Source organism: Physella acuta, unplaced genomic scaffold (genome assembly GCF_028476545.2).
Source record: "Physella acuta isolate Inbredline_101_S28 unplaced genomic scaffold, ASM2847654v3 ptg000381l, whole genome shotgun sequence".
In the NCBI taxonomy this organism is placed as follows: Eukaryota; Metazoa; Mollusca; class Gastropoda; family Physidae; genus Physella; species Physella acuta.
The window spans coordinates 23950-43074 of NW_026731900.1; the positions used below are offsets into that span (position 1 = coordinate 23950).

Consider the following 19125-nt stretch of genomic DNA (forward strand, 5'->3'; position numbering starts at 1 on the left):
TTATGTCCTGGGCCGTGGTTATAATTTCCTTTTGGAACTAGTTAATTAAAGTAAGTCAATCACCACTGTCTGTTGTAGGGTACTGTCGGTTGTACGCTACTGCTCTGTTGATGATGTGTACTCAGACAACAGCAAAGTGTGAACTGTAACGTGTACATGTGTGTCTAATTTTATTGCCAGTTAGTCACAAAAGTAGGGACACCTTGGCCTCCAGTTTATGGCAGTATTTTCGTCTTATCTCAGCTGTTAGACTCGCGAGTTATGTCACACAATTTGTGTTGTGCTGTTGGTAAAGTTTTTTTTATATATACATTGTTAACACTTTTTGGAAATCCGTGGCATTTGGTATGTAAACTGTATGTGGATGTTGTTTCGTTATTTTGGTGTTGGTCTTGATTAAAGGGCAAAAATGGTCCTGTATTCAACAAGGCTTACTTTCAGTATCTTGAGGCTTCGTGACTAAGCCCCTTCTTCTGTTGCTAAATGAACGAAATGGAATTTATATAGAAAACATATATTTTTACCAGTGCCCAACCTATGACTGCTGATACTCGCTCGCCCCAACCTATGACTGCTGATACTCGCTCGCCCCAACCTATGACTGCTGATACTCGCTCGCCCCAACCTATGACTGCTGATACTCGCTCGCCCCAACCTATGACTGCTGATACTCGCTCGCCCCAACCTATGACTGCTGATACTCGCTCGCCCCAACCTATGACTGCTGATACTCGCTCGCCCCAACCTATGACTGCTGATACTCGCTCGCCCCAACCTATGACTGCTGATGATTCAATACTCGCTCGCCCCAACCTATGACTGCTGATGAGTCAATACTCGCTCGCCCCAACCTATGACTGCTAAGTGCGCTATCTGCGCGTGTTTTTTTTATCAATATTTATATCCTGCATATCGCATCCAATTTCCATTTAGCCGTCGATAAGCCTCGACATCTGTGAGCTTTTGGGAACGTCTAACGCCATGCTGGTGTACAGGCTCGTTCTGTGGGTTTCACATTCGCTTCTTAACTTATCACGATCTTAAGATAACTTGGTATGTGTACCGGTATTTAAAGCATGACTTGTGCAGTACACATCTGATGCTACTAGCTTTGAACAAACACGCTATGATGTAACTATTTTTAGAGCAACACCTAGGTTGTTGCCATTGACCTGACACATGTGTAGATCGATTTAATACAACAAGAACATTGAGGCTAGGATCTACACAGTTTAAACGTGTAGAGGGGGATGGAAGCAGGCGTTGTTACTGAAATAGCAATATAAACAGAAAGGGATATTTCAACGCCAAGGGTAGACAAAGGTACAGAAAATAGTCCAAGTAGAGACAGCAGTTTCAAACCCAACGGGATCCGAACCTACCTGAACACTTTTGCCAACCAGCTCTACACACAGTGTAAGCAATATTCTAGGGCTATGGCATTCCTTCGTGATCATCGTAGCTATTGGGCAAAGTAATTTTTTTTCGCAATAAATGTTTATGCCTAGTGAGCAGTGTTTCTTCCAGACTTTATTCGGGGGGGGGGGGGCAGTGTTAAAAGTATATATTTTCTATATAAATTCCATACTATATATATATATATATATATATATATATATATATATATATATATATATATATATATATATATATATATATATATATATATATATATATATATATATATATATATATATATATATATATATATATATATACATACTTTTTAATCTCCATGACATACCCCACCCTACACACTCACTAGCAGAGAGTTTCTTAAAGTCTACTCCCCCCCCCCCCCCCGAACGAAATGGAATTTATATAGAAAATATATACTTTTAACACTGCCCCCCCCCCCCCCCCCCCCGGAAATTTCAGGTTAACCCCCCCCCCCCCCCCCCCCCCGAGAAAAAAGTCTAGAAGAAACAATTCCTTTGGTACGACGTTCTAAACAAAGGGTGGGGGAATAATGTTACTAGGTTATGTTTTGAGCAAAGTTTTCTAGCCAGGAAATGCCATCGCCGAGACCTCGTGAAACAATGGACAAGTTTTTAAACTGCTGGCTGTATTGATTTTACCCGGGATGTTTTTATCAGACTTGCAAAGGCCTACATGTGCTGTAGCAAAATCTGGGTTGGAGAGCACTTACAATAACTTACATCAAATATTTATTATTTTGTATGTGAACTCTCTTGTTCTTGACTTGCTATAAAAATTCGTGCATCCTATCTATTGAGTAGCCAAACTATCCCCCACACAAATGTGTGTCCCCCTTCTATTGAGTAGCCACACTACCCCCCATACAAATGTGTGTGTATCCCTTCTATTGAGTAGCCAAACTATCCCCCACACAAATGTGTGTCCCCCTTCTATTGAGTAGCCAAACTATCCCCCACACAAATGTGTGTGTCCCTAGTATTGAGTAGCCACACTATCCCCCACACAAATGTGTGTGTATCCCTTCTATTGAGTAGCCAAACTACCCCCCACACAAATGTGTGTGTATCCCTTCTATTGAGTAGCCAAACTATCCCCCACACAAATGTGTGTGTCCCTTCTATTGAGTAGCCCCACATCTCCCACAAATGTGTGTGTGTATCCCTTCTATTGAGTAGCCAAACTATCCCCCACACAAATGTGTGTCCCTTGTATTGAGTAGCCACACTATCCCCCACACAAATGTGTGTAGCACTTCATTTCCGGAACTTGTTTGACTGGTTTCAGTGTGTTGAACACGAACTTGGTCCCACCAACCATTTTACCCGGGGTGTGTACAAAGTTTGCTATTTGTGGATGCAGGCGAATTGATTCTTGACAAATTCCTTTACAAATGGAGTGGGCGGGACGGGGATATACGGGGGGGGGGGGACATAAGGTTGACTGTGTGTCGTATACAAGTGTCCCCCCCCCCCCCGGAGAAAACAGTCTGGAAGAAACACTGGTCGTATATTCTAGCACTACTATCTATACGAGTACCCGGTATCGAAGATGGACAAGTTTAGCGAACTTAATTAACCTAATTAGATGAACCAGATAACACGAACTGAGACAACACGGCGGGGATCTAGTAGATACAACAGGCAATGTGTACGGCCAATCACTTCGTTTGAGAACTGGGATATAGGGCGCCACTTTAAAGCCAGGGTATAGGGCGCCACTTTATAGCCAGGGTATAGGGCGCCACTTTATAGCCAGGGTATAGGGCGCCACTTTATAGCCAGGGTATCGGGCGCCACTTTATAGCCAGGGTATCGGGCGCCACTTCATAGCCAGGTTCTAGGGCGCCACTTTATAGCCATGGAATTTGTCCTGAGATCATTTGTCATGGAACTCATTCAACAGATATTTGGGTGAGTCTTGTTACGGCTAACTTCCCCCTTCATCGACCATATTGTCTAAACTGGTACAACAATCATGTCCTTACTATATTGAGGTAATAATATGCTGATAAAGGGTCAAGGCTTTTAAACGTCGAACCGTTACTTCCGGGTAGGGGAGATAACACTATTAACACAGGCTCGACTAAACCATGTGTACATCTTCTACAACATTTTGTTTTGCAACATTTTGTTCTGCAACATTTTGTTCTGCAACATTTTTTGTACCATTTTCTTCTGCAAGATTATTCTAGGAAAAAAATTAAGATAAAGGAATAATTAATAAATGATTATTACTTAGCTGTGCGTGAAAGCGGAGAAAATACAAACCAAACTAAATAGTGCAGCAGTTATAGGTAATTAAAAATGAATGTAAATATGTAGGTGTATCCATGACAACCATCGTTGTAGTTTTTCACTCGTTTTTATTTAATTTTTTTATAAATGACTGAAACGTGATAGTACGTCGATGTCGGCTGACATTATCGTATCACACTGGCCGTTACGTGATCTTGTGAGGTGACGTGATCTTGTGAAGTGACGTGATCGTGTGAGGTGACGTGATCTTGTGAGGTGACGTGATCTTGTGAGGTGACGTGATCTTGTGAGGTGACGTGATCTTGTGAGGTGACGTGATCGTGTGAGTTGGCGTGATCTTGTGAAGTGACGTGATCTTGTGAGATGACGTGATCGTGTGAGGTGACGTGATCGTGTGACGTGATCTTGATCTTGTGTCGTGATCGTGTGAGGTGACGTGATCGTGTGACGTGATCTTGATCTTGTGTCGTGATCGTGTGAGGTGACGTGATCGTGTGACGTGATCTTGATCTTGTGTCGTGATCGTGTGAGGTGACGTGATCGTGTGACGTGATCTTGATCTTGTGTCGTGATCGTGTGAGGTGACGTGATCGTGTGAGGTGAAGTGATCGTGTGAGTTGACCTGATCTTGTGAGGTCGTGATAATTTATATGCGGGTACTTTGTTTTAAAGTGTAGGTATTTTTAGTTCATCGGGAATCAGTAGGAGTTAGGACTTTTGTTTCATTTCCAACGGCTCTTCTCGATTATATATTTACCTGCCGTGACTCATTCATCAAAAACTTGTTCTATCCGGCCGTCGTGTCGTCTACTCTGTCTTATTTAAATTAGCGTGAAGGTTGGAACAAATAAATTGCCTCTACAGATCCCCATACGGTGCTTGGTCACACACGGAACTTAATTAGGTCATAGATCACCTCTCGATATTGATCCGGATACGTGTGTAAACTATTGAAATGTTGTATGATTAGAAATTTAAAAACCAAACGAATGCCAGGTGATGCTGACGTTACTTCAACAGCTAAAGCCTAAAGACCAGTTAGCCTTGAGGAATTAGTGCCGTTTTTATAGCAGACGTGGTATTTGTAGGCCGACATTGAGGGGACCAGGGAGCTGCCACATCAATGGTTCTCAATTCTTATTGGTTAAATCCAGCATTCAAAATAAAGAACGATGGGTCTGTTTCAGTTTGACACAGTTGTTTGACTCCATGTTATTTTTAAACTAGTTTTTAGTTTTAAATTTGCACATAGTATTGTCCATATCTGACGTAATGCTTCCTTTCCTCCCCCTCCTATTATTGAAGCAAGATTTTTCTTGATAAAATTTTAAATAAGCTGGCTCAAGATTAGGATTTTGATCAGTTTGTATTCCTTTAAAAAAACAATTAGGCCGTCAATAAAGTCCATCTCCCCCCCCCCCCCGGACCCCACCCCCATTTTAAAAATATTGTGGATCCATTATTTTGCGTACCCTTGCGTTTCTTTAAACAAAAGAAATAAACCTCAATGTTGAAGGCCTACACAGTATAAAACTACACAACGTATGTTTTAATCGACGTGTCTGGTGTTCGCTTGACAACACGAGAACCACTGGTATCAGACGATCAAATGTTTCCATTGATGTGTCGTCACACAAGCTGGCCAGTGACTAGCAGGGGAATAATCCAGTCAGTGGTTTATAAAAAACAAGGACGAAGTTTGCGTGTCCCGGTGGATTATTTGTAGTCGGCTTTGGTGTGTTGGTTTACACGCTTCGATGTGTCTGTGTTGACCCACTTAATCAGTACCTCAACGGATGATGCGTCTAATCAGATCTCGTAGCTCTCACTGATTTCCAGAGTAGTTGAAGCAGTCAAATAATTTTACTAAACATAGATCTAGATGTGTATGTGATCTGTTTACAGTCTTATTAGTTATTTAATATTTGTTATTAATGAATGCACTTCACTGGTGTCTAACTCTAGGACTACAAATTATATTGAGAACAAATTTACCCCCCCCCCCCCAATCATTAATGAGATTATTGGTATTGATTTTATTTTTTAGCTTTAATAATTAAAAGGCCTATTTAATATTATTTAATTTGGAATTTGGTTTTTAGTGCGATATTAATTATGAATGATTTAAAAATATTAAACTTTGTAACTATAGTTGCTAAATAGATCTAAAGTCAATTGACAATTCTATTCTAAAATGTAATGATTTTTTTCTTTGTTTCAGATTCTGGTTAAGTTGAACTAACTCAGAATGGACGGGGGAAAGAGGGTCTGGGTCCCTCACAATATTGAGGGCTTTAAGCTAGGCCGGATTGTGGACATAGGCTCGGATACAATTTGTATCGAGCCCTTCGATGCCCCGGGGACTGTAAGTAGAGCCTCTCATATTTCATATGATTCATATAAAACCTCAATTCAGAGAAAATCCAACGAATTAACCTTGTATTGTAATGAATCATGTTTTGATAAAAATGTTGCTCTTGTGAAAAGCAGTAGGCATACATTTAAACTTTAAAATTAAGATTGATATGTCTCTAATAAATTGAAATATATGTTATATAACGCAATATTATGTTACATAATCAATTCAACTACAAAACTTGCAGACAATCAATTTACAATGTCTATGTTATAACATTATTTGACTACAAAACTTGCAGACAATCAATTTACAATGTCTATGTTCTAACATTATTTGACTACAAAACTTGCAGACAATCAATTTACAATGTCTATGTTATAACATTATTTGACTACAAAACTTGCAGACAATCAATTTACAATGTCTATGTTATAACATTATTTGACTACAAAACTTGCAGACAATCAATTTACAATGTCTATGTTCTAACATTATTTGACTACAAAACTTGCAGACAATCAATTTACAATGTCTATGTTATAACATTATTTGACTACAAAACTTGCAGACAATCAATTTACAATGTCTATGTTATAACATTATTTGACTACAAAACTTGCAGACAATCAATTTACAATGTCTATGTTATAACATTATTTGACTACAAAACTTGCAGACAATCAATTTACATTGTCTATGTTATAACATTATTTGACTACAAAACTTGCAGACAATCAATTTACAATGTCTATGTTATAACATTATTTGACTACAAAACTTGCAGACAATCAACTCGCTGTACGACAGAACCTTCCCTGCTGAGGAGTATGACAACAAGGACTGTGAGGATAACTGTGAGTGAATAAACGATTGCCTCCCTTTATCCTGATTTGTGAACAATTGACATTTTTCTGTTATTTGAAACTTTTAGAAATTAAATTCTACAAATTGTAAATGTTATCTATGTTGCTATTTATGAATCGACTGGATTGTTTTTTCAAAGAAGCTTTTTGGACCAAGTTTTCTTTCCTCTGAATTATTCTGAATTAGTAGTTATGAAAACCCAGACAACATTTTTTAAATTGTGAATACAATCATCCTTTATTATAAAATAATTTTGGGATGTATTCTATGATTTTTTGTGTCACACTAACGTAATCAATTTCTAGGTGCCTTGATGTATCTGAATGAGGCAACTCTTCTACACAACATTAAAATCAGATACATGAAGAACCAGATCTATGTAAGTTACACTGTGTTTTTTACCCCTTCCTACACCATCAAAACAACCCACACTGGTACAGTGTAACTATAAGCTGTACCACTGGGTACCTTGTGTATTTCATCAACACCAAAATGGCTTTTAACTCAATATAATATTCAACAGTTTTAAACTCATCCAAACATGAATATGTGTATATTTATAATTTGTCTATGGACCTCTTATAAAATTAATTAATACGTTTTTAGTTATCTAAATTATCTATTCATAAGATTACTTCAACGCATACACTTTTAAAACAAGATAGTTTCTCAAATTTTATATTGTAATGTATGTTTAAACACTGTTTAAAGTCTTATATTTGTATGTTTATCACTATTATGTCCACAGACATACACTGCAAACATTCTGATTGCCATAAACCCGTACTATGAGGTTCCTGACTTGTACACAGTCGCAACAATCAAGAAATATCAGGGCAAGTCTTTGGGGACATTACCACCTCATGTCTATGCTATAGGTAGGTGTAACATTACCACCTCATGTCTATGCTATTGGTAGGTGTAATATTACCACCTCATGTCTATGCTATAGGTAGGTGTAACATTACCACCTCATGTCTATGCTATAGGTAGGTGTAACATTACCACCTCATGTCTATGCTATAGGTAGGTGTAGAATCTGGGCAAGTCTTTGGGGACATTGCCACCTCATGTCTATGCTATAGGTAGGTGTAATATTACCACCTCATGTCTATGCTATAGGTAGGTGTAACATTACCACCTCATGTCTATGCTATAGGTAGGTGTAACATTACCACCTCATGTCTATGCTATAGGTAGGTGTAGAATCTGGGAAAGTCTTTGGGGACATTACCACCTCATGTCTATGTGCAGTTATTCCTAGAAGTTGTGCACTTTTTGCCTTAGCTAACTGCGCCAACAGTGAACTGTGTACAGCAACATTATTTTGTAATTTTACAAGTTAATCACGTACAATTAAGTTACAATCCAATCTGGATGAAAAAATCTTTTGATATTTAGTGGATTTTTAAAAAAATATTTCAATTGGTTTTAATATACAGTAAGTTAAATTCTGCAGTTGTAGTGTTACGTTTTATGAGAAGATAACATTCCACATAAAACACAAAATGTTTAAAACTTTTAATTTTAATTACAATTAGCTACATAAAAAAATGTAAAATGATGAAGTGACTGTGTCAGTGATTTAAAGTATGTCTGCGTGTCTGTTGTCAGCTGACAAAGCCTACCGTGACATGAAGGTGACCAAGAGCAGTCAGTCAATCATCGTCAGTGGTGAGTCAGGTGCCGGCAAGACGGAGTCAACCAAGCATGTCCTCAAGTACCTGACAGAGAGCTGGGGGACACATGCCGGTCCCATAGAGCAGCGGATCCTGGAATGTAAGTCAAACCCTTCCACCAAAGTCAAACCCTTCCACCAAAGTCAAACTCTTCCACCAAAATCAAACCCTTCCACCAAAGTCAAACCCTTCCACCAAAGTCAAACCCTTCCACCAAAGTCAAACCCTTCCACCAAAGTCAAACCCATCCACCAAAGTCAAACCCATCCACCAAAGTCAAACCCATCCACCAAAGTCAAACCCTTCCACCAAAGTCAAACCCTTCCACCAAAGTCAAACCCATCCACCAAAGTCAAACCCATCCACCAAAGTCAAACCCTTCCACCAAAGTCAAACCCTTCCACCAAAGTCAAACCCTTCCACCAAAGTCAAACCCTTCCACCAAAGTCAAACCCTTCCACCAAAGTCAAACCCTTCCACCAAAGTCAAACCCTTCCACCAAAGTCAAACCCTTCCACCAAAGTTAATTCTGTTCCTACAAAAAATTTTAATATTTAAATTAAATTAAACTAAAATATGTTATTTATGAGAGAGGTTCAACTAAAAAAATATTTTGCCTAGTAAGATAATGTATTATAGTTACTAACTGTGTAAATTCTTATAAGGTGTTGGGTTCAGAGGCATGCTAAGATTCTATACTGTATGCTTTCAGCAAATCCACTGCTTGAAGCTTTTGGAAATGCTAAAACTGTGAGGAACAACAACAGCAGCCGCTTTGGCAAGTTTGTGGAGATTCACTTTGACAACAAGGTCAGACAACTCTTTCAGCTCATTTAGAGTAGCTGGTCTTGGGCGATTCTTTTTTCTGGCACAATTTATTTCTGATGCCTTTGTAGACTAAATCTGTGTTGTTACGGGTCAGTTGTAGGTTAGATAGAAATAGGTTACAATAATCTAGAATTAGGGGAGAGTGCGTGTGTGAGTTGAGTTTACCTTAGAGTATTGTTAACCCCGGTGTGTTTATGTATTGTTATCCCAAGGTCGAATGCGATATAAAAGCTGGAGTGAATGATTGTCAGGGATTAGTTGCTAGCGATTAGGACGAGGGCTAGTCTTGAATGTATATATTTGAGACGGAATAAAAGTAGTGAATGTAGTCACGAAGAGTTGTTATTTATCTGAAACTAACCTGGACGTAACATGTATAGATAATTGGTATAATTACAATCCTCTGCTGCTAAAGGAAGTAGAAAACTGGTGGTTAAGTTAAACCTCTTCTGCTTTCAGAATTCTGTGTGTGGCGGGTTCATCTCCCATTATTTGCTTGAGAAGAGCCGTATTTGTACGCAGTCCTCAGAGGAGCGCAACTACCACATCTTCTACAGGCTGTGTGCAGGTTCACCTGAAGACCTGCGGCAGAAATTCAAGCTTGGGGCACCTGACCAGTACCAGGTAAAAGTCTGGCATAAGTCAGGCCTCATTACTTTGGGATTTCCTTCACTTTAGGCACTTAGTTAAATTTAAAATACAACTGAAAAGCACTGCTTTTTTTTTCAATTTGTCCACCTTAGATTTTTCATTCTAGCTTTCAATAGTTCTTGAATAATCTGGTAAATAAATATAACAGTTCTAGGTTTTGTAAAAATTTGAAGGTTGACTTTATTTTATGACTTTTGGCTGATAAATTAGATTTTCTTGACTTTATTTTATGACTTTATAACAGATATGTTAGGTTTTCTTTATACGCACATTTATTTGAATATTTTTTTTGGTTGACATTATTTATTGGCTTTAGTTGTTTTGGTTGAACTTGCTTTTTATGTTTTCTTGTAAAATTATCAAATAATTCTTTATACTTTGTTTGTTTCATATATTTTTGACTTAGTACATAAAGCAGAACGCATTTTATTAAGTTCAGTGTTTGTTTTGAAATAATTTGTTGGTTTTTATGGCAATAACTGTTTATCAGTACCAGATATCTAAGAATAAATGTAGAGTTTCTAGGAGCAAAGTCGAAGCCAAATTTTTCTTTGTGCACTGAAGATTTACATTTGTAGTTTTGCCTGTTAACAATGGTGCTAATGCCCTTTAACTTAAATTATTAAATGTGTTTATTTATTTTAATCTTTTAAAAATTTAAAACCAAATATTTTTTAAAGCGTGTATTGATAAACAATGTTTTGAAAAGTAAAATTATTGACGTTCGACCTAGGGATATCATAACTAAATACACTTTTAAAATTTTATTTCAGTTACAATTATATTAACAATTTAATTAAGTTAAGCATAATTGCTTTTAAAGTTTTTAAAAAAAGTTTAAAATTTTTTTTTAAAATAAATTCAATGTGTAGCAAAAAATCCAAGTAGATAAACAGTGGTTTTTGTTCAGTAGAATTTTTATTCTTTAATCTCTGAAGAATAAATGAGTTTTTATTCTTTAATCCCTGTTGAAGAAATGAATTTTTATTTAGTCACAAGCTGATTGTATCCTGTCCTCATATAACCATGCGGGTAGATTGCATGCCTCTATAACATAAGAGAAACTTTTTGATGTTGTGTTAGTGTGATGTTTATACTTGATGTATCATAGTACTTGAAAAGAGGGAACACTCAGTACTTTTGCAACCGCAAGTCAGAAAAGAATATGAGTGACAACAGGAAGAGTCAACAGGTGAGTACATACAACTTTTTATCTCAACATCTCCCGAGTTTACATACAACTTTTTATTTCAACATCTCCCAACTGAGTTTACATACAACTTTTTATTTCAACATCTCCCAACTGAGTTTACATACAACTTTTTATTTCAACATCTCCCAACTGAGTTTACATACAACTTTTTATTTCAACATCTCCCAACTGAGTTTACATACAACTTTTTATTTCAACATCTCCCAACTGAGTTTACATACAACTTTTTATTTCAACATCTCCCGAGTTTACATACAACTTTTTATCTCAACATCTCCAGAGTTTACATACAACTTTTTATTTCAACATCTCCCGAGTTTACATACAACTTTTTATGTCAACATCTCCCAACTGAGTTTACATACAACTTTTTATCTCATCTCCCGAGTTTACATACAACTTTGTATCTCAACATCTCCCAACTGAGTTTACATACAACTTTTTATCTCAACATCTCCCGAGTTTACATACAACTTTTTATCTCAACATCTCCCAACTGAGTTTACATACAACTTTTTATCTCAACATCTCCAGAGTTTACATACAACTTTTTATCTCAACATCTCCCACTGAGTTTACGTACAACTTTTTATCTCAACATCTCCCAACTGAGTTTACATACAACTTTTTATCTCAACATCTCCCGAGTTAACATACAACTTTTTATCTCAACATCTCCAGAGTTTACATACAACTTTTTATCTCAACATCTCCAGAGTTTACATACAACTTTTTATCTCAACATCTCCCGAGTTAACATACAACTTTTTATCTCAACATCTCCAGAGTTTACATACAACTTTTTATTTCAACATCTCCCGAGTTTACATACAACTTTTTATGTCAACATCTCCCAACTGAGTTTACATACAACTTTTTATCTCAACATCTCCCGAGTTTACATACAACTTTGTCACATTATGTTCACAATAACCGTATTTACATAACATACCATTTTTTAACATCATCATATTTAACAATAACCTAATCTACATACAGTTTTAAATTGCAACATAATGCAAATTTACATAAACATAACATTTGTTAAACACTTAATACATTTACATTTCTAATTGTTCAACATAAACTAAATTTTTATCTGATTTTTTCATCAAAGTGGGACTTTTTATTACAGCTTACAATTACCATTTCTTATTGAGGTGTCATTAATAATTAGGCAGTATACCTAGGCATATGTTAGTGCAGAAAAAAAAAACAATAGGTATTGGTGTTAGCTTGCTGGTTTCTTGCCTAGTGCTTTGCTTTATACACACATACAATGATAAATATCGTCCTCCATTTTGTGTTCTAGATTGTAATTGTTTATCTCTCTCTGAAATCAATTTTAGCTAATTTTTCTCTTACTATCATAGTAAAATAATAAACTGGCGTTTCATTTTTAAATCAGATAATTTTTATTTTGTTAACACGCCAAATTGTTGATACAATTTAAAGTTATTCTATTTTACTTAATCTTAAAATTTAGATTAAAATGTGAAAATTAAAGATCTAAAAAATAGTTTCTTGGAAGATTTCAGTCACAATTTATTTTACTAAAACATTATAACAATAAAAGAATATTTCAAATATGTTGATTTGTTATGAATGTCACATTGCGATTCCATTTGTCTTTAAATGTTCTCAGAATGAATCCTAGGGGTAAGAAGGTGTATATTTTAGTCTTATAACTTAAATACATATCCTTATTATTTGTTAAAGTAATAAGATTTTATTTCACTCACTGTAAATTTGATCAGAACAAGTTGGCTAGTCTATGTATGTGGTTCTGCCCTATAACGCTGAAATCTTTCCCACCTGTCAGTACCTGAAACAAGGAAGTCTGAGGGACCCAGTGCTGGACGACATCCAAGACTTCAATGTGTGTGATGCCGCCATGAAGCACCTGGGCTTCAAGGATGAAGAGAGGCTGGGCATCTACGCTCTTGTGGCAGCCATTTTACATCTGGGCAACATTTCTTTTGAGGACAACGCTGATGATGCAAAAGGTTTTTAAATCTTTCAACAAGTTTTGAGTAGCTTTAAAATTGTCTTGTTGTCACATAGCTTATTTCATGAGCTTATGGTTTTTGCAGTTTTTTCATTCAAATTTTCTTGTTAGGTAATTAGATTTTGTTTTAGTACAGATTTTATTGAAAGGTTTTTCTTCTCTTGGCCTTCTAACCAGAGCTAATTATGCAATCCATTTGTGTGTTTATTTTTTTTTTAATCTTGAAGAAATCCTGGTTAAATCTTGCCCATGTGACCTCACCAAAAAACAAATCTGACCTCACCAAAAAACAAATCTGACCTCACCAAAAAACCAAATCTGACCTCACAAAAAACCAAATCTGACCTCACCAAAAACAAATCTGACCTCACAAAAAACCAAATCTGACCTCACCAAAAAACAAATCTGACCTCACCAAAAAACAAATCTGACCTCACCAAAAAACAAATGTGACCTCACCAAAAAACAAATCTGACCTCACCAAAAAACAAATGTGACCTCACAAAAAACAATCTGACCTCACAAAAAACAATCTGACCTCACAAAAAACAAACCTGACCTCACCAAAAAACAATCTGACCTCACAAAAAAACAATCTGACCTCACCAAAAAACAAATCTGACCTCACCAAAAAACAAATCTGACCTCACCAGGTGGCTGCAAGGTGGTGAAAGCAGCTGAAGATTCACTGCAGATGGCTGCGTCACTTCTGTCTGTGGACAAGGATGAACTGAGAGACTCGTTGATCAGCAGGGTCATGCAGGCCACCAGGGGTGGCTCTAAGGGGACGGCTATCAAGTGAGTTACACCAGCAGGTGGCGCTCTAAGTCATACTTTGATGAGAATGTTTACCTTGTACAGGGTCCCCCTAAAATGTTACCCTAAAGTTTAGCCTAATGTTTACCTTGTACATGGTGCCCTTGAAAATATGACACTGGTTGCCTTGTGCAGGGTCCCCCTGAAAATATCCTAATGTTTACAGGGTGACCTTGAAAATATGAGCCTAATGTTTACCTTGTACAGTTTGATCTTGAAAATATGACCCTAATGTTTACCTTGTACAGGGTGACCTTGAAAATGTTACCCTAATGTTTACCTTGTACAGGGTCCCCCTGAAAATGTTACCCTAATGTTTACCTTGTACAGGGTCCCCCTGAAAATGTTACCCTAATGTTTACCTTGTACGTGGTGACTTTGAAAATTTTACCCTAATGTTTACCTTGTACAGGGTCCCCCTGAAGACCTCTGAAGCCTCCAATGCTAGAGATGCTTTAGCCAAGGCTGTCTACTCGCGTATGTTCGACTACATCGTTGATATGGTCAACAAGGCCATCCCATTTGGTACCTCTGTTAGCTACATCGGTGTGTTGGACATTGCTGGATTTGGTGAGTCTTTAAGCCATCTTTCATCTCCTCATTTTTAATAACATTGTATAACATCTATGGGTATATTAATAAATCAGACCACTGATAAAAATAAACTCCTTTTAATTATTGCTTGACAGAATATTTCCAAGTGAACAGTTTTGAGCAGTTTTGTATCAACTACTGTAATGAAAAGTTGCAACAGTTCTTCAACGACAGAATCCTAAAAGAAGTAAGTCTAGTAGATGCCTGCTGCTAGCATAACAAATCAATTTGCTGTAATGTAGGTCAGTAATGTAGGTCAGACTTCTGACCCGAATATCATCTGAAATATTTAAGTTACATATGTGTCTTTCTCTGATCAGGAGCAACAACTCTATGACAAGGAAGGCTTGAATGTGAAGAAGATTGAGTGGACAGACAACCAGGATTGTATCGAGCTGATTGAGGCCAAGGGCTGCGGCATCTTTGACCTGCTGGATGAGGAGAGCAAGCTGCCCACACCCAAGTATGACCACTTCACCAGCGAAGTCCACTCCCGCAACAAGGATCACTTCAGGCTCAGTGTACGTTTGTATGCTGCTCATTTCGCAGGTTGAGACGGACAAGTATAGTATGTCATCAACATGTTATGTAATCCAAATTTATTCCTTGAATGTCTCAGGTTCCAAGAAAATCCAAGCTCAAATTCCACAGAGATGTTCGAGACACAGAGGGATTTTTGATTCGCCATTTTGCTGGGGCTGTTTGCTATCACACTGTAAGTTTACTATTTGGTTTCTACCCACCTGTAGTAATAACCCACACCTGTGTAGCCCACCGGTCACCATAACCCACTGACCACCATAACCCACATGTACAACCTACCTATAGCTATAATCTACAACAGGAAAACCTACCTAGCCAAAATCCTCCAACCTACCAACCTCTAAAACCTACCTGTAGCTATTAAAACTTGTAAAATTTACCTGTAGCTAAAATCTACCTGTAAAACCCAGCTGTAGGTGTAACTCCCCTCCAACCTTTAACCCCCCTAACCTATAACACCCACTGCTCCCCACAGACCCAGTTTATTGAGAAGAACAACGACGCCCTGCATGCGTCCCTGGAGTTCCTGATCCAAGATACCAAGAACCCCCTGCTCAAGAAGCTCTTCCAGGACACGGAGTCTACAGCAGGCAAGCTCAACTTCATCAGTGTGGGCTCCAAGTTCAGGAAACAGCTGTCTATCCTCATGGAGAAGCTCAAAACTACAGTAAGAGCTTAGTTTTTGGACTAGCAAAACTACAGTAAGAGCTTAGTTTTTGGACTAGCAAAACTACAGTAAGAGCTTAGTTTTTGGACTAGCAAAACTACAGTAAGAGTTTAGTTTTTGGACTAGAGCAGGAGCTTAGCATGTCAACAGATACTTATGGTATATTGGAATTTGTACCATTTTAATTATTTTAGATTTATTTTAAAAATTTTAATGCCTTTCTTTTTTGTACAATTTGATATTATTTCTATATGGTCAGTACCAGATGCATGTGAATAGGTCACTGAAGTGTTGTAAGTTTAAGATAGTTCCGTTCTCTGATAAATGACATTCATGATATTTCAAATTGTGTTTTCCCCTAGGGCACCAACTTCATCCGTTGTATTAAGCCTAATGCTAAAATGGTTGACCACATGTTTGAAGGGTCAAACATTCTCAGCCAGCTCCAATGTGCAGGTCAGTTGATTCACATTCAGCTCATTTTTATTACCTAAATATTAAATGTTTAAATTACGTACTAATTACCTCATACATTCTAAACATTTTAATTGCCTTCTACATTTTTAAAATTTAAATATCTCCTTTGCTTAAAATTTATTTTCAAAACATCTCTTACACTTCAAAATTCACTTTCTGGCCTTCAAATGTCCAAAAAAAATGAAAGTCTAATAATTATAATCAACAAAACTTAATGAACTGCGAATTCATCCATACAATACACTTATTCTATTTAATAACTCATCAATTCCTTATTAGTGAAAAATTAAATCTAAACCGAACCTACTAACCATATGTGCTAGACCTACTTGTTGGTGTAATCCTAACCTTTAACCCATGCACTCTGACACTCTGTATTACCTGCTTGTTGGTGTCAACCTAACCTTTAACCTTTGCACTCTGACAGGCATGGTGTCAGTGTTGGACCTTATGCAGCAAGGCTACCCCTCGCGTACACAGTTCTCTGAGCTGTACAACATGTACAAGAAGTATCTGCCACCAGAGTTGTCTCGCCTTGACCCACGCCTCTTCTGTAAAGTAAGTTGTTCAAAGTCCACTCCTGTATAGCCTTATACATCATGTTGAGCATGAATCCTAAAGGTCTCTGTCCACTGTTTCAGTCACTGTTGTTCAAAGTCCACTCCTGTATAGCCTTATAGATCACGTTGAGCATGAATCCTAAAGGTCTCTGTCCACTGTTTCAGTCACTGTTGTTCAAAGTCCACTCCTGTATAGCCTTATACATCGGGTTGAGCATGAATCCTAAAGGTCTCTGTCCACTGTTTCAGTCACTGTTGTTCAAAGTCCACTCCTGTATAGCCTTATAGATCACGTTGAGCATGAATCCTAAAGGTCTCTGTCCACTGTTTCAGTCACTGTTGTTCAAAGTCCACTCCTGTATAGCCTTATACATCGCGTTGAGCATGAATCCTAAAGGCCTCTGTCCACTGTTTCAGTCACTGTTCAAGGCTCTGGGCCTGGACGAGAAGGACTTCAAGTTTGGGCTGACCAAGGTTTTCTTCCGTCCTGGCAAGTTTGCTGAGTTTGACCAGATCATGAAGAGTGACCCAGAGAACCTGGCTGAGTTGGTCAAGAAGGTCAAGAAGTGGCTGCTCCAGTCCCGCTGGAAGAAGGCCCAGTGGTGCACCCTGTCAGTCATTAAATGTGAGAACCCCTGTAGCCATGGCCTAGAAAAAATGACTCTTACTTTGTTTTTAACTAGTTTAAAATTTCCAATCATTAAAATGTTACTTTAAATATTTTTTAAAATTTTCAGTAAAAAATAAGATCCGCTATCGTGCCACCAAGTTCATTATGATTCAGGCCCATGTGAGGATGTGGAGATGTGCCAGAAAGTTCAAACCTAAGTAAATATTTTGTTTGTTCTTATCAACATTCAGCTCTACATTTCTAAAGTCAGTGTTTAGGGTGTGTGGGTTTACACTGGTTCATTATTTTATCTCTCCCAATCAGAAAGTGTTTAGGGTGTGTGGGTTTACACTGGTTCATTATTTTATCTCTCCCAATCAGAAAGTCAGTGATTAGGTTGAGTGTGTTTACACTGGTTCATTATTTTATCTCTCCCAATCAGAAAGTCAGTGTTTAGGGTGTGTGGGTTTACACTGGTTCATTATTTTATCTCTCCCAATCAGAAAGTCAGTGTTTAGGGTGTGTGGGTTTACACTGGTTCATTATTTTATCTCTCCCAATCAGAAAGTCAGTGTTTAGGGTGTGTGGGTTTACACTGGTTCATTATTTTATCTCTCCCAATCAGAAAGTCAGTGTTTAGGGTGTGTGGGTTTACACTGGTTCATTATTTTATCTCTCCCAATCAGAAAGTCAGTGTTTAGGGTGTGTGGGTTTACACTGGTTCATTATCTCACCCAATCAGATATGAGACCATCCAGAAAGTGAAGTCGTTCCAAGCTCAGCGCACATTGATGGACCAGATTGTGTCCCAGCTGAAGAAAGAAAAAGAGCAGTGGATGAAGGCAGTCAAGGAGGTGGAGAACAGCCAGGAGGACTTCATCAAGAAGATTAGGGTTAGTTCTCTCCCTTGGTGGTGGAGCTCTTTATGGTGATACTCTAATGGGTTAGTTCTCTCCCTTGGTGGTGGAGCTCTTTTATGGTGATACTCTAATGGATTTGTTCTCTCCCTTGGTGGTTGATACTCTAATGGATTTGTTCTCTCCCTTGGTGATGGGGCTATGAATATTTTATGACCAGAATTAATTTTTTCCTGTTAGTTTTAGTACCTATACAGCTAAATGACTCATATCTTTCCTCACCTTATTTAACCTACACATTACATACACTAAATAATGGTAATTGAATGCCCTTAGCACTAAAATAAATTTTTAGAATTTTTTATTTGAAAAAGAAAATAATCTCAGTTTTAATGAGTAACCTATCATAGAAATGATACATATTTTTAGTTTTAGTTGATAGATAACAAAAGTATTTCAGTTTTCTACAAAAATCACATTCCAGATTAGTATAAAAATAAATATTTTTAGTCAATTATTCTATGTTAAGACAAGTGAAACAGGGTTTTGCAGGTTTAATAAAAATTCTCTGTTTTGTATGTAGTTTATTCTAAAATAAAATTACAAAATCAAGTATTCGAATATAATATTGAATAAAAAAAAGCATCAATCCTGTTTTAAAGCTTTGATCCTATTCCCCTTATCTATTGCTCATTATAAACATG

General features: G+C 37.3%; 1 protein-coding gene across 1 annotated transcript in view; it reads left to right on the top strand.

Moving 5' to 3' along the window:
- LOC131942015 (unconventional myosin-VI) overlaps window positions 1–19125 on the top strand; it is a 28976-nt gene that overhangs the window by 3739 nt on the left and 6112 nt on the right. Inside the window, exons 2-21 of the mRNA XM_059301673.1 lie at window positions 5917–6060; window positions 6839–6908; window positions 7224–7297; window positions 7667–7796; window positions 8533–8697; window positions 9310–9407; window positions 9885–10049; window positions 11188–11268; window positions 13112–13295; window positions 13951–14095; window positions 14526–14683; window positions 14803–14894; window positions 15028–15228; window positions 15327–15422; window positions 15726–15917; window positions 16280–16373; window positions 16822–16952; window positions 17372–17579; window positions 17692–17782; window positions 18307–18457. Coding sequence (XP_059157656.1) covers window positions 5944–6060; window positions 6839–6908; window positions 7224–7297; window positions 7667–7796; window positions 8533–8697; window positions 9310–9407; window positions 9885–10049; window positions 11188–11268; window positions 13112–13295; window positions 13951–14095; window positions 14526–14683; window positions 14803–14894; window positions 15028–15228; window positions 15327–15422; window positions 15726–15917; window positions 16280–16373; window positions 16822–16952; window positions 17372–17579; window positions 17692–17782; window positions 18307–18457 — 2643 coding nt within the window. The 5' untranslated portion in view covers window positions 5917–5943. The remainder of the gene's footprint in view (window positions 1–5916; window positions 6061–6838; window positions 6909–7223; window positions 7298–7666; window positions 7797–8532; window positions 8698–9309; window positions 9408–9884; window positions 10050–11187; window positions 11269–13111; window positions 13296–13950; window positions 14096–14525; window positions 14684–14802; window positions 14895–15027; window positions 15229–15326; window positions 15423–15725; window positions 15918–16279; window positions 16374–16821; window positions 16953–17371; window positions 17580–17691; window positions 17783–18306; window positions 18458–19125) is intronic.